Source organism: Lineus longissimus, chromosome 3 (assembly GCF_910592395.1).
Source record: "Lineus longissimus chromosome 3, tnLinLong1.2, whole genome shotgun sequence".
NCBI lineage: Eukaryota > Metazoa > Nemertea > Pilidiophora > Heteronemertea > Lineidae > Lineus > Lineus longissimus.
In genome coordinates, this window is record NC_088310.1 from 8,005,605 (window position 1) to 8,022,846 (window position 17,242).

General features: G+C 39.1%; 1 protein-coding gene across 8 annotated transcripts in view; it reads right to left on the bottom strand.

The window, feature by feature from the left end:
• Window positions 1–17,242, bottom strand: part of LOC135485645 (muscle-specific protein 300 kDa-like) — a 143,608-nt gene that overhangs the window by 100,625 nt on the left and 25,741 nt on the right. The window contains exon 1 of one of the 8 annotated variants that reach the window (XM_064767935.1): window positions 8,801–9,317. The exons of 6 other annotated variants lie outside the window; for them this stretch is intronic. In XM_064767935.1, coding sequence (XP_064624005.1) covers window positions 8,801–8,861 — 61 coding nt within the window. In that variant the 5' untranslated portion in view covers window positions 8,862–9,317. Of the gene's footprint in view, window positions 1–3,208; window positions 4,058–8,800; window positions 9,318–17,242 lie in introns of those variants that run through there. One more of the 8 variants, XM_064767932.1, reaches the window with a different exon arrangement.

Consider the following 17,242-nt stretch of genomic DNA (forward strand, 5'->3'; position numbering starts at 1 on the left):
GAGAAACAGTATTATCTCCTCAAAAAGTTCAGGATCCATTGGAAATCTTCATCTTATAGAAATTCGATGATAATGGTCCAATATATGATATTCTAGGCCATGCTCATCAATTCGATTTTGTATCCAGAAATAAAGTCGATGAAAACCAGGTGTAAGGCCTAGAGAGAGCACATCACGCAGGTGAAATCTACAGTGCTGCCATCTTGACTTTGAGAACTGAACTAGTGTTATAATGTATGTGATTTACATGCAGGGGATGTGCATATTGTCACGATTATTGATCGATAAGCCTACTCATTGACAATGGAAAGTGAAAGAATCAATGTCTGATAGCCTAGGCAACCCAGACAACCATACAACATACAGGTTGTCCCATAAAAGGTGAACAAATATTTAATTGGTGAACCATGCTTGGGATTGATAGGTGAAACTTGTAGCAAGATGTTGGGTACAAAAACATTGATAATGCACATCAGATGACAAAAGGAATTTACTGCTTGCACAAGACACTTTATGAAATATTCATTGAGTTAGTTGAGTTTCATATAGAGAAGATGCAGGAATGGTCAGCGCCATGGGGTGAAATATACAGTTCAGCTTTAAGGCAATTCCACCATCTGATTTGCTGTCCTTATAAACAGGGTTAAATTAGCATACTACAATTACAGTTGAACCTCTATTAGGGACCCTCTCTATGAAGGACACTAGTTTTGGTCCCAAATTGGTTCTTTCCATTCAATTTGACCTCTCTAATCATGACACTTCTCTATTAAGGATTTGTCAGTCCCGAGGGTGTCCTTGATAGAGAGGATCTTCTGTAAGCTTGATGTTGATGGATCAAGATGAACTGCGACCAAACCGCAAATCAAAATACAGTAGAACCTCTCTATTAAGGACACCCTCGGGACTGAAAAGTGCTGTCCTTAATAGAGAGGAGTCCTGATTAGAGAGGTCAAATTGAATGGCAACAACCAATTTGGGACCAAAACTAGTGTCCTTAATAGAGAGGGTGTCCTTATTAGAGAGGTGTCCGCTAAGGGAGGTTCTACTGTACAGCATCTGCCAACCTGTGCCCAAAGCATACCATATTATAGTTTTCAATCTATAAATGCAAATCCCTACTACATAATGATATTATATTGCCGCAATCAAACAGAATATAAGTAGCACACAATCACATGTATGACAACTTATTCCATCTAAAGTCTGGTGGTGGGATAAAGTTCACTAAGCTAAGCCGTTAATCTATCCCTAAAAGGCTTCTTACTTTCTGACACTACATGGAAAAGTGCCAATACTACCAAGCACTATTTCTGAAACGGCGTTATTTCATAACATAACTTGTTGGCCCTGACATATTGCCCAGACTATCCAAACTTCATCCTGAACCTCATGGTCTATACTTCCTTTAAACACAGCCGGTGCATATCTTGATAAGATGCAAAAACATTGGCGGTCAAGATGTCCAAACTTAAGCCTTGGGAATGTTACCTTCAAGACCCAGATACTGTTTGTCATCATGTCAGGGCTCTCTTTCACAGGTCGTGGTGACTAAATCACTGCTATGCCAGCACTTAACTTTTTGGTCGGAACCCCAAACCCTTTACTATTGTGATCGATTATGCATGGAATGCTTTACGAATTTAGAATGTAGCAAGTGTTGGTTGCACACATCTAGGGATGTTACTTCTGAGCAGTACAATACTTTAAAATAGTTCACTGCCGAAGGAAAGGAAATGTCTCGTTTATTATTGTCTCCTTTAATCTAAAAGTAAACACTTGCCATAAAATATACCATAAATTGCTTTTAGATTCTATCATAAAGCCCTGTGATAAGATATATTGGGCCAATATTGGTGAAATCAAAACAAGTGCAAGTAACAACATGATATTTTGATTTTAACGACCTGACATGCCACCAGTCATAAAGCAATATTTATTTGCCAGTTGTGTACTTTTTGAAAATACACAAAAGCACATTGGAGGGGCGGTTTGGACTGTTTAAAAAAAATGTCTATGGTAGTTGTGCTAGTGCTGTTGTACTAGGAATTGTATCATTCTGCTGCCCCGAATCACTAAAATGCATCAGAAAATTGTGACTGGGGTGGGTTTCCAAACTTGAATGGTCATTTCTGAAAGGGCACACATTTTTGCAGTTGACTCATAGTTAGAAATGGTCGAGCAGTTCTTACACATAAAAATTATCTCTAAGAAGTTCCAGTTAGAGCTAATAGAGTCATGGTAAAACTAATGAGGTCTGCATAATGACTTTGAAGAATGCAACAAATTGTTGGAGAACAACTGAAAAGGCTTAATTAGCCCTTCAAACTATAGATCTGTTTATGGAGAACCTTACGCCCCATTTCCACCCTACCTGTTGGCATTATTCTGCCCAAGATAATTGTCTTCCTGGTTTAAGTATTTATCATAATTTTCCAATGACACTATCGAGTTTGATTGGCATTATCATTAGGCTACTGATATTACAACGTAACTTCATGGGAAGGGCAAACTAAGGAATTATAGCCTGGATTCCAATCCACAGTGACCATTCAGATACATTGTTAAAGAAAACTGGTACTGAAGTGTTTAAAAGAGATAAGGAATTGTATTTTCAGGCCTCTCAATACACACTGTTCAACAGTGTATGTGCCCAAATTAGAAGGGCCAAAATTAACAAAGATTTGGTTTTTGACTCTCCTGGGGCATATTGAGGAAGTAGAAATGGCCAAATCAGCCGATAGAAATGCTATCTTACATCAAGTTAGTCTCATGGTTATGCCAAAACGAGACAGATGTCTACCGCGAAAGACCGATGTCTGGCACAAAAGCGATGAAATCTCTCTTTAAAATCAACCCAAATTAAGGAATATAGGGCCTAGGGTGTGTCCCAATTGATGTAAAAGCGAGGCCTGTTTCTCAGAGTATGAGGAAACCTGACCGCCAAGCAGGTGATATATTTACAACAGCGACTGCTGCCAACAGCAATCTGAATCAAAATGTGACATATTAAATATTAGCCACGCAATTAGTCCATCAATAATTCAAAGCAACCATTAATTACAAGCAAGGTGATTTCAACGAAAGACATTTAGGCATGAGAAAAGAAATATCTCGATAGATATTTATCAAATTGGCTAATAACTTCTTTTTGAAAAAATAACTTTTCAACATTTATTTAGTGTTAATAGAGCCATATCTTACCAACCTTTGAGTGAGTTCAATATATCCACAAATTTCAAACTATCCTGAAGTGGTTTCCATTTATTTCCAGAGGAATAAGGGGATTTTTGTCCCTCTGAATCTTCATCAATGGTAGAATGGCGCCTGCTTGGCATTCCCCCAAGGTCACCTAAATCCAATGCCAAACTCACACGGCGATGCATATTCTTAGCAGCCTCTGGTGATAACGGGGAGCCAGTCACGGCCATGCTCCCACGACGTGGGCCGCCGGGAGTAGGCCCAAGCCGATTCATTTTGAAATCCAAACTCGAAAAGATCAGAAGAAAGATAGATGGAGAAAAAGTCTGTCAACCAAAATCAACGTCCAAACGTTTTTGAGAGATACAAAATAAACTCCGAAATCGAAAAATGTGCCAAGATTGAATATTGTCCTATTAACATTAGAAATCAAACATGTCCAATGGCATTGTATGAAATTCCAATTCCAAATTCTTGAGCGGATGAGACATTTTGATTTTTCATCATCAGACCTAGCAGCCCAGTTCTCTCAAAGATATTCCTCTTCAAAGTTTATGAAATGCGGGACTTTGCCCTGCCTCTTCTCCCCTCCTCTCTGCTGTACCTGCACTCACTCAATGTCAAGTTGACCCTGGCTACCAAAACGTTCCTTCTAGGCCCCTAGCCTCACTCTGATTAAGCACACACCCCCAACGGATAATGTGTAAGCACAAAATATTAAAGCAAACACGCACAGAAAGTAGCCTTACAATTCGGTCACTGGCTATAGTATGGGACAAAGGTTTATGACAATAACTCCGATAATATAACCATTACATTCTTGTTCTAGGCACTTTACATGATTAAGGAGATAATGTGACGTTGTAAAAGTCTCCCGTCAACCGGACACCACAGATCAAGTAACTAGTCCGGAAGATTTACACAAAAGATTGAACCGAAACGGAGACATCGAAAGCAAAGGAGATCACAACAAACGTCTTACTGACTGTAATGTCTGGACATCCTTCAGACAGGATGAGCCATCTCAGGGCATCCTTCTAGAGAGGTTTTTCCATACATAAGAATATGTTTTAAGACTTGTCACGAATGTCCCCATTTTTATCAACTTGCAACTAAGGTGACAAAGGATTTGAAAGAATTTTGCTTTTGAAAGTCGTAAACGTCTTGATATCGCTAGCAGGGTCAGGGAAGTGTTGACAAAAATATATACCAGGACTTCTTAGTATTGCACAAGTGGGAGATTGTAGTTTGAGGCTAAACAAATTTCATAAGTTATGCAGATCAATGATATTTTTTAGTAAATCTTCACTGCTGTCCAAGAAAACTGATCCCAAGCAAAATTGGTCACTCTTTTTACCCCAAGCACATCGGTTTAGGAAATGAGCGCAAGTCTCAAAACTGGACTTGGATCTGCCATAAGTTTATATAGCATCAAGTTCAACTGGCCCCCAATCCGGCATCAGCTCAACCAGTCCCAGATCCAGCACCAAGCTCAACCAGGCCCCTGATCTAGCACCAAGCTCAACTGGCCACTGATCTAGCACCAAGCTCAACTGGCCCCTGATCTAGCACCAAGCTCAACTGGCCACTGATCTAGCACCAAGCTCAACTGGCCACTGATGCAGCACCAAGCTCAACTGGCCCCTGATCTAGCACCAAGCTCAACCAGGCCCCTGATCTAGCACCAAGCTCAACTGGCCACTGATCTAGCACCAAGCTCAACTGGCCACTGATGCAGCACCAAGCTCAACTGGCCACTGATCCAGCACAAAGCTCAACAGGCCCCTGATCTAGCACAAAGCTCAAATGGCCCCTGATCTAGCAACAAGCTCGACTGGCTACTGATGCAGCTCCAAGTGACCCAGGTTGACATTTCTCAGACTCAAATGCCCCCTGATCCAGCACCAAGCTCAAGATCTGGCCCAAAGCTGACACCAAGTTCAACTGGCCCTTGATTTCAACCGAGGCAAAGCTCATTGGTAACAGAGTCAACAAAACACATTTTTTCATTTCCCATGCCTCGAAGTTCATGCATGACATCAATATGTACACAAAGATTAATTTTTAAGAATTCCGTAAGTCTATGCGGCCTTATTGGAGTTCAATAGGCCTGGCAATGCAGAAATGATTTCGATATTTATGATCCTTGTCACAGTTAAAAGTATACTTATATCAGCAGGGAATGGAATATTTAGGAGAAAATCAATGAGACTATATGGCCAATTTGAGCACACTTGATTGAACAGTATGTGCAATTGTCCATAAAAGGTCAATGGTATACATCTAAAACTATTTGTCATCTTCTGGTGGGAAAAAACGGTTCGGTTTAGATTCATCGAATGCACTCTATACAGTATGTAATATTGACCGAGAAAAAGCTAGGCCTTTTCAAGTCCAAGGAGCGAACACATGGCTTAACTTTGATGGATTATATGCAAGATCAAAGTCAGCTCTGTGTAATAGAAATACATATTTAGTTTGGCAGGTCGGCAAACTTATACTTTTCACTGGCGTTTGTCCCTTACAATCCAATGAACCAAACATAATATCCCTATATACCTTTAAGTTTTAACTTTTCCTGTCACCGTTATATGATCAAGCTAAATACAATCAAGTTATGCTTTTCCTCTAATGAGAAATGACATTTTAGTAGGGGGACATTCCTGTGCGATAATAAGAATTGTTTACTTCAAAAAGAACAGGAAGGAAAGTTTTTACACCTTTTAGCACTGGAGTGAAACAAAATCAACAAAAATTCAGAAATGAAATAAGGCAATATGCCATAACTTTTGCCATAAATAACCTACAGACTTATGATTATGACCTGCTGGAGTTTGGCAAAGTTGTGCCAAATTTTCACAGGGGATTTCGAAATAGAGGTCACCTTTAAAAGTTTGGGGATGTAATCGCTTGAAGGTGAAGTCATTCGGAAGTAAGGACCGACTTTCACAGCACGAGTTACTTCAACATATGCTGCGTATTAAGTCAAGAATGACGATTATGCAAAATGAGTGAAAAAGGAAGACTTTTGTAGAAAGGAGGCAATTACTGTGTTGAAAGGGTTAATATTTTTTAACCAATGGCTCAGGAAAATAGAAATTCTGTAGTGCAGTTGTCATGAAGGCAAATTTGCAGAAACTTTGTATTTATAGAATATGTATATCTGCCTCCGCAAAGGCAATGTTGAAATTTATATTTAGCATGTATTGACGCAATTGGAAATTTTTTAATCCAATTCAAATTTCAAATTTTTAACAAATGGCACGATATCAATACAAACCTTTTAAAGAATTCAAAATGTCCACAAAGTTCATTGTTTCTTTGACTACCTTCCATTTACTTGGATTCGGCGATCCGTCCGCCGCGTCTTCATCTTCCGTGCTCGTCTGGCTTGGCAGACGACGGCTAGGTCCCGCGCCCAAATCACCAAGATCCAACGCCAAACTCACTTGGCGAGCGATACTTGGCTTATTAGGAGACAAAGGCACGGCCAAACCACTCTGGCGGACTTGCTGTCCCCAACGATTCATGATGAGTTAAAACGAAATCGAAAATACGAGTTATATTCCTTTATGTTTAAATGAAGCCCATCAGATTCGAAACGTCTGCTAATTTACTCCATTTCAAAAGCGGTATCTAAATTCATACCCTGCAAGCCGGACCTCACGCCTACCAATGTCTTTCTCATGGACTTGGCTACCGGAATTCTCACTTATATGTGTTCAACCACCATATCAGTTTAATGCTGATTAAGCATATGCCTCCAGGAAAGAACAAACACAGATTAAAACCATATTCAAAATCTAGATTATTAATTCTGCATATTGTATATAAGACTTAAGCTCTATAATCTCACTTTTTGATTTTAGGGAATAGGCCTGTTTTAGGCATGGGTCAGAATTCTGAGCTAACTCTTCCACTTTGTCTACAGAAGCTTATGTCAAGAAACACTCCACCAACTGGGAACATATCCCTCATTAGCTACCCCCCTCCCCTTCCCGACTTCAAATTTAACAATCTACATGGAGGGAAACACACTGAAGGTAGTTGATCCAGGGGCTTTTCTATTGAGCCACCCTGTATGTTATGTAGACTACTATTTATTGATCGGTGTCATACCGATATTGCCAAGGTTGATTGAAAACTGATATGTACAATTAGACCAAACTTGACCTGACCAATCAATCAAAGAGATCATGACAATATTGGTCAGAATGACCAATTGTAAGATTGCGCAGAAACAGCTCTGTGAAATCCAGGACTTTCAAGACGATTAAACTTTTGCAATGGGTATGTAACTGTGACCTGGTAATGTGATTTAACACAACCATCTTTAACTCTAGATTTTTCTCAAGTGCTTACTTCAGGCAAAGTCCAGGCATCTCACCATGTTGCCCCAGAGGACACCACCGGGCCCTTTTCACCAAAAGTATGCCCAGCCCCCTTAAAAGTATTTGATGTCCTGATCCATCAAGGGTTAAAAAGTATTTTAAGACACAATTTGCTTCTTTATGTCCATGTTTGTTCCTCAAAACTTTCAAATTTTGTTGTATTGTGACTGACTTTCCTGCACAAGTAATGCCTATTTGGCCAAAACTGCTCCCAGCTCTTTTTCCTCAAAAAGAAAAACAAGAGGCCCAAGGGCCTGGCGCTCAGCTGAAATATATGAACATGGAAAGCACCCGATAGATCTCTTTCAACCTCAGTTTTGTCAATATATCAGGCAAACATACCAAAGTAAAAAGACTTTTAAATGGTGACAAATATGCCACTTATTAGTCAAATCTAAGTGCCTGAGCCAGGCTGACCTTGAAAAGTAGGTCAAATAGAAAGCCCATGTGATATCATGTAAAGGAGACTTATTGTACACCAACCATAAAATTCATGTCACTCTGGATACAGCAAAGGCTTTAAAATAGAAAAAAAAACCAAGATGGCCGCCCACCAAATTATTCAAAAAAGTAAAGAAAATGTATTTACAAGTGAAAAAAGTAAAAATTAAAAAAAAAAAAAATTGACCCGAAGTGGGATTGGAACCCACAACCTTCAGAGTCATACAAGAGCGGGAAATTCAAATCAAGCTTAAACTAGGTCAACACAGATTTTGGCTCAGTAACGCCAACTGGTAGTATCAATCAAAACTACTCTTAGTAGTTTCAAGACCTACATGCATGCGGTCCTTTTCAACTTTATTTCAAGCTTCTATCTGCTTGAATAAAGCGCCAAAAAATTGTTTTGTGATTTAGGCTTTTTGCCCCCTGGTGGCCAAACTGTTAATCCTGCCGGACCCACACTTGGTCTATTCAGGAGTCCTGAAGGGTCTAAATGGCTTATAGGGAAAATCTATCGCCTATCCGCCATAGTTTTGAAACGTGCCTGTTTAACGGACAGACAGACAGACAGACAGACAGACAGACGGACATTCATTCTACCATTTACTCATATGAATAGCTCAGCTTGTCAGCTGAGCTAAAAACCCTGCCCTTTTCAAATTCTAGTAGAAGAACGATTCCTAGGTCTTGATTGAGCGGGATGTTCAATCATCCCAAAACAGCTTTATAGAACTAAGAACACATTCAAAGACAAACCTTATACTAACCTGGGGGTGGCTCTCCATCGCTGGCTAAGTAATAGATGCCATATTTACACCTGATATCCATTGCCCTGCATCCGAAACTGCTACATCCTTAGTCGATTAGCCATTATCGTTTATAATTGCAATCGCCATAACTAAGTTTTGAAAATCGTCAAAAAGTTCTGACTTTTCATTGTACATTTCTCTTATGATGTCAAATCCTATCCATTGTCTTTTAATATGAAAGGAATAGTTTCGAAAAGTAGCATGTTTTCACAATTGGTTATGCCAGCTGCAAAAAAACTGACATGACGGCTTTAAGAAAGCTTTAGGTTGATAGTCTTGGATCTATCTCAAATCATCATATTAGTAAGAATGATTATTTCCATCAGATAAAGAAAGTGATTTCCACACAATCTATTCAAATATAGTCCAAGACTAAGAAATAGACAATGTTGGTCAAATGTCAGATAATATGAACAGAAGCTCCAATATCCTACAAAATTCAAGATATATTAGTTTGGATGAAATGCCTGTTTATTTCTCTTTCTCTCCCTTGACTTTTTAATTCATAAACCAGACCAAAAGTAGCTCATCTTAAGTATAAACACTATCATATATTCCAGAATCCATGCATCCTTATAAGTACTCCCATGTCCGCAAAAAAGATATATTCCATCATTTGACAAAAAAGACCCAGGGCTATGTTAACTTTGACAGAAAGCCAAAATGTCCTTTGAGGAAATCGCTTTCTAATGAGTTTATTCTGTATTTAGCCTCAAGCAGATTCAAATACTGCCAAGGCAAACTGTCAATTCGTGTGTAACTGGGTCAAAGTTAGGTGATTTCCTCATGTAAGTCTATCTGAAGAAATCGCTTCATCCATAAAAGCATTTGTTAATATGCAAGATACACATTTGGATCTACCTTCAGGGTATTTGCAGTTCCAGGTTCCAAGATCAGGACATGATCAATCTGCATTTACCTCCGGGCGTACAACTCCTCCCAAATCCAAAGCAAGCAAAATGTGATATGATTACACTAACTTATAAATCCATTTAACACCAATTCATAACATCCGAAACACAACGATTATTATAAGTCACATTAATTCAATAAGGCACAACATCTTGATCGGTGGGCTGTTAACATCAGCATCAGCATCATTTTCAAATTCACGTTTCTCCCTCTGGATGCTGTTAAGTCATTCTAAGCAACACAGATTAATAGCCACAGTGGTATATAGTCAATTAAGCTAATTCACGATGGTAATATCACTAAAAGGTTGGTTCGTCTGGGATTCCTCATGCCACAGCCACAACAAATAAGTACGAACAATGACAGCGGATAAAATATTCACGCAATTTGATGAGATATGTATTGTGACTTGCTCGATTTAGCCATACGTGTTCCTGAGATCATCTCATGAATAACTTAGGTATCCTTTGTTGGACAGCATCAATAATTACACCACTTATCCACATAAGTATTTTGCTCAGAACTATCAAGAGCTGTTGCATCTCTAATAACATACAGAACTTTCACAGTTTTCAGCTTATGAGCTTTAAGACAAAAATTTGCTGCAGGGTCCACTTTCATGAAAGAAATATGTTCACTCATTCGTCAAATGACAATTGAAAAGTTAACAAACTTAACTGAGTTTAGCATTTACTGCAAGATTTCTATTGAAAGAAACCATGTGGATTTTAAATTTTAAGTAGTACCCTGTTGACTTTGAGCCCCGGGTATTGCGCAATCAATAGGCCAACTTCCATACTGGTACTCGATATTCCTCAGTTTCCAATCGTGAGAATGAAAATGACTTCCAACAACAGAGTATTGTTCCGAGCCTGTCTAGTATTGACTCTGTTACCTCTGCTTTTATCTGACCAGACACAATTATCTTGAGGCATCATTAATGGTCATTTTTCACTTTTTCACAACATTTCACTTTTTCACAATTAAACATCAGTCAATCTCCTTTGAATGGATATGCACAATGAAGAAATCACCATAGATCAAAACCACATCCACTCACAATCAAAATCTAACATCCAACATATGGGGAATTTTACTTTCCACGATATCCGACAATCATTCACACAATTCCCCGAAACACTGCTCTAATTGATATTACAGACAATAGACATATGCATGAGGAAATGCGTTATCAACGCACAAAAATTAGGTTGACGCCATAAAATTCGATCGATCTGAATTCTAATCAAACTTCTGTTCATTTTAAAAATATTTCAAGTGGAATTCCTTACACCAAAGTAATTTATCGTTTTGTTTACTGAAAGTGATATCCCTCCTTCACTATACTATTTTGTTCATTGACATTGTATGGACACTTTTTGGGTTCAAATCCACCCAAGTTTTTACAAATTCGTCAATTCTTGCCAAGAAAGGTAGCATCCACTAAAACTCCTGCTGTCGCCGAAATTTCATGCAACAATTTTACTCAGGAACCTTAAGACAGTTGAAAGCTTGATATATATAAAGTTACCGATTCAGCCTTCAGTCAAATGTTTATGGTTATTCCAAAGGAAAAACATTCAAAACTAAAATGACCTTTATTTCCTTGAAGTGTGAAAATCATCAGTAGCTGCAGCACTCAGATGAGTCTTAAGAGATGTAATCCAATCTTAATCGGCTTAAATCCATTAGGCAGTGTTAGGGGCTAAACTAAATGACCAATATCAGTTCTTCGTGATATTGTCCTCACGTCACCTCCACAATTCAAGCGTCAATCAATGCCTCTGTTGATGGATCTATGTATTTGTGTCAATCGGTTCCCTCGGGCCTCCCGCCAATATTTCCATTCGGTAAGACCTGTATTCCCAAATCAGATGGACAGCCAACGGTCGGCACTCAATAGTTTTTACTAGATTCCTATTAGCAAGGAGTTGGTAAAAGTAGTCGGCCCCAAACTTGAACTTCACACCAGTTCGAAACAAGTCTGAAAATGTTTACCTTTTATCGATCTCTTACGACTTTCACCAGTTCAATAAACATGATACATAAATATCGAAATGTCGCTCTCCGATATATCAGCACATCAATTATAAATCCTTAGTGTGTTTTTAAACGGCTGTTGGATTGCCCTCATCATTATAACTGCTTGCAAAATTCCAAAAGCACCAAACACTATTTCGCCAGATTGACTAAAGTTCCAATCACAAATTTATATGTGAATTTATACCAAACATGTCAAATACCATCCATAATGAAGAACTTCATTACAAAAAAATATATTGTTGTGATATTTTCTAAGACGAATAGCAATGGGCTATTTGAGCAGTCTTTTTGATCAAAGATATGCTTTTGGCACGCTCCTTCATTGGAACTATTGTGGCTTTCACGCTAACGTTTTATCCGTTTACCATTTGCAACAGTAATAGTTTCATACAACTTGTCGGTGATATCCAACAAAAGCTTATTGAAATGTCTCCAAATTGAAAGCTATCTCGTTGAATCCAATTACCAGCAACCACATAATACATCCTCGTGGTCAAATCGGTGTCCTGCCTTAAACTTTTACACCAACCTCGGATCGATATCCTTTGAAATATCAAACGTCTCCAATACATCAGAGCAGTTCACACATTGGATAATGAGTACTTGCGTTGAAGATATTGCCAAACTTAATCTAGCATGTTGAGATTTAATTCAGAAATTGTTTTTCAACAACATATTAAGCAAACAACTCTCATTTAGCAAACCGCTGCAGAAAAAACTTGGGTCAGACGAAGTTCATACCAAATGCAAGGAAGTTCATATCAAATGCAAGGAATTGCATGCGGTTATAAAGTCGATGTCTTTTGTGTTTTAGCTGACAAGAATACAGAAATCCACCGAAACAAATGTGTTAAGATCACTTCTATCACTAGTGACTGGTTAGAAGCCATATGTCGGTCAGCAAATCCGAACTTATCCAGCAACAAAATGGACAACCATAGAAATTAGTCCAGATTATATCCCCTACCATTCCCTCCTTAAGCATCACAGGTGAAGTTTCTCATTGTGCTTCATCCAGGGCATAATGGTATTATGCATTAGGTTACCTGGATGAACACTGCTACTCCGCAGCGAATCCCTGCCTCTAATCCAAGAATTATATTAAATATAGAATGCTACTTGCTGTGCTTTTTAGCACAATCAGCAAGCTAAAATTGGTTGTGTCTTATGTCTCATGGCAATGGAAATCTTGCCAGTCGATGTTGAATTATAGAGCCTGACAGTGTCCTCTCAAATTGTTGGCAAATTTTGAATTCGGAATAAGTCCATCAACAGTCCACATAATAATGAGAAGATTTCACTAAACTTGAGATGCTGACCTATTGTGGTGTCAATGTCTGTCTAACTACTTCCTCCGACAGCATCACAATACCACTACATGTTCAGCAGACATCGGACACTCTGTCATCAGCAAGTGCATCACAAAGTCAATATGATGATCAATATCTTCATCAGTACTGAACATGCTGATAGGTAGTAAGCTAGTCATCTGAGACCAACTCATTAATCTAGTGTAACAACAGGTATCCAAGCTAGGGATATGAATGTCAATTGGGCTGGTCAGTCTAGACTACGCCTACATGCAACCGCTAGCTAGTCAAGACTATATGCCTACAGGCAACCGCTAGCCAGTCAAGACTATATGCCTACAGGCAACCGCTAGCCAGTCAAGACTATATGCCTACAGGCAACCGCTAGCCCGTCAAGACTATACGCCTACAGGCAACCGCTAGCCAGTCAAGACTATACGCCTACAGGCAACCGCTAGCCAGTCAAGACTATATGCCTACAGGCAACCGCTAGCCAGTCAAGACTATATGCCTACAGGCAACCGCTAGCCAGTCAAGACTATATGCCTACAGGCAACCGCTAGCCAGTCAAGACTATATGCCTACAGGCAACCACTAGCCAGTCAAGACTATACGCCTACAGGCAACCACTAGCCAGTCAAGACTATACGCCTACAGGCAACGGCAAATCTGAACTGGTACGAGTAGCGCAAATGCAGCCAAGTTTTATTTTGTCATCTTTAACATCAGATCCTTCTCAATGTGAGGAGAAGTCTGTGAAGGCCAGCTTCAGTATCATAAAGAAGTGGAACTGTCATCAATATGATCATCATCCTCAACCAAGAAAACAGTAAAGGATGTCCGTGGTATTGGCAAGTGTAAAGCAAATCTTGGTCAATCCTCAAAATGTCCCACATTTTCCATATCAGGGAGAGTGGTAAAAGAAAAGAGTAACGGATGTCCGTGATATTGGCAGATGTAAAGCAAGTCTTGGTAAATCCTCGAAATCTCCCACACTTATGTCAGGAAGGGAAGTCAACAGAAAGAGCAATGGACAATCCTGATACTGGCACATCAAGTCTTGGTCAATCCTCGAAATCTCCCACACTTACAACGGGAGGGAAGTAAAAAGAAGAGCAACGGACGACCCTGGTATTGGCACATGTAAAGCAAGACATGGTCAATCCTTATAATTTCCCACACTATCCATATCAGGAAGTTAAAATATCACCTAAGACTGGTTCACATAAAATCTCTCACAATCCTGTTGAAAACCTGCAGCCATCTGACAAAATGGTTAAAAAACGACCGTCACAGACTCGGATAACAATCAGAGGTTGTAATCTCCTTAGAACAGCTTTCCCATTAATTAATAAAGTCGCTCAGAGATAATAACAACTTCATCAATCAAAAATTCTGTATTTGCATATCCATTACAACTTCTCGATATTTGTTTTTAGCTCCACGTCATTTATCAAGCACGCATTGTCAAGCAAGCAATGAGAAGTACGTAGGGACGATTTGAGAAGTCAAGGTATCCTAGGAATCATAAGCTACCTGATAATTTCTGAAACAAAACTGTGTTGTTAGTCTTCACTAAGCGCAGCACCGAACATCCTCTAGCTCTGTCAGAATACCTGAATCATAGTGTGTAAATACTGCACAGCACGTTTCACCAGTGCTAAATCATAGATCAGCATCATTACAAATTGATAGCTAGATTATCACAACACTGCCAATAGAGCCATGTTAGTCAGTGAGAATTGATGGAGCAAGCTATTCAAGAAAGTGACAATGACCATAAAAGCTATTTATGGCCAACACAACTTATTTTACAACATTTACATCAATTTTACATTGCCATGTTTGCGGGAACACAAACTGGCTAGCAATTAAGGTTTGAGTACCTTCCAGGTCGCATCAGAGATTTAGTCATGTTATGATGCCCATAACTTTTCTCCGAGCCAAAAATTTAATCATTCAGTGGTTCAGCTTAGCACGAGAATGGCAAGTCTGTCTTACGCCTCGTACATTCTTTGTCAAGTCAACCACTGGTAACATTGGAGATTGATGATCGAGTCTTTTGCAATATACTCGCTGGTCACCTTGTCAACGTTGCCCAACTTCCAGCTCTGGAGACACTCCGCCAACCACTAGGCCATAAGGCACTTCCTGTCAACCCAATTACAATTCAAAGACGGTGGGAAGAAAAAGTCTACCCAGAAAAGTTGATAACTATTATTATAAGATATCTTTGCAAAGTCAAATACTCTACATTGATATTGTATTTACTATTTGCAATCGATTGAAAACAGCTTAGTTCATTGAAAAAAACCTTTTACCAACACTTAAACGAGGTCTCATATCAAACTTGACTCAAATTTACGTTTAGGTCAGGTATTTCTGTCGCCAAGGCTTCTCCCCCACAAGGCACCATTCACCTCAAGATAAAGTATTACACCGCCACAAAATACACGTATATTTGACTTTGGGTTGACATATTGTAGGCCCACAAGTATGGCCCCTGCCAAGAATAACCTGCACGGGCCTAGTAAAAGACATGACATGTATTGATGTATTTTCTACACCGTATTACTACACAAATATCTTTAAACTTGGTCACATAGGCCAAGGTATATACTGATAAGCTTACGCACAGACTAAGAGTTTGCACTTAGGTTTATTTGTTTATCCTTCCTTATGTTTTTCTACATTTCAAGGGTTAATACCGCAAATTTACATAAAACTGTATGACACTAATACACCTGTGCTTTTTATCAGATGAAATCTTTCGTTTCCAAATGCAAGTATTAAAATGATAGCGCCAGATAGCGCCTAAATTACGTACAACATTCTCAAATGCTATACATTTATTCCTTTGTGCATCTATTCCGAGTCAGCAGCGCCATTTTAAAACCAATTCTGATAAAAATGGCAAGAAGACTCTGCTGATTTGGGTGAAAATCTTCCGTTGTTGTAAAATGTTAACAAACTTCCCTTCATTGCACTATATAGCAACATTCCAAACGAGATCAGACTTCATTTTCATAGTTTTTGCCTCCCCGTCCTAAACAATCATAGCAGAATGAACTTTCCCACACTATACTAATGAGGAACAAAAACCAAAAATGGGTTAAAGCACCCACTCGCTTGTATGCAAACCCCACACAAATGAAACGCCCCATTTGTTCATGGTTTCAGCCTATTCAAAGTCCCTGCCTTTATTATTCTTATTATTTGATTAGAAGCCATCAAGCAACATGAATTATTGCACCAGCCCGGCTAAGTATCGCCGTTGTCAAGTATACCATAGTCGTTGCCATGACAATACTTCCTGGTGTAAGTGCTTCCACCTGGGGTAAGATAACTAAACTAATACATGTTTTGCTATTGATCACTGAATGCTGCAATGCTTTGCAGTCAAATTCAAGTTCATTAACTAACTGTACACTAAAACCATTCAATTTACTTTGCATGTTTCTTAAAAATGGTTTATATGGAGAAAAGAACCAGATTCACCCTTTAGAGGGCTTTGATTGGTCAATCAAAGGAAACTGGCAGTAAGTAAGTAAGTAAGTAAGCACCATCTTTTGACGATATGTCCAAATTGGCCCCAAAATGCAAGGGGTTACAGGAAGATAGTGGTATTTGGAAATAAACGCTGGGTAAGAAGTGGCGAAAGCAGAAATCTGCAACACCTCTTAAACTGCCCAAACAAATTTAGTTCCAATGACTGCAGGCCTTGGCAGCACCTTACTCGACCTGGATAAACTTTTCGTCAGTGATTGATTTGTCGAGATATTGAGCCCAACAACCACCATGAATTCTTTGATAGAGGTCAACACATCAACCCATTAGTAAACAGAGACGCGATCTACATACAGGACAAGTTTTAAGCTTACTCTACACAGAAAGTCTCAAACTATCACTTGGGACAACTCTCAGCAATTCACACGACTCAACCTTCAAATGACAGACCAAATTTCCACCGTTTCTAACTTTTTCATTACAACTTTTATCACAAATACTAGGCCAGGGAACCAGGCCTACCAGAACACGATTTGATAGATTCTATTTCCAAGCCGAGCACCTGAGCTTACAGTGCATTGGCACACTTATTCCACGCATGAAATAATATATCGTACAAATATGTGCC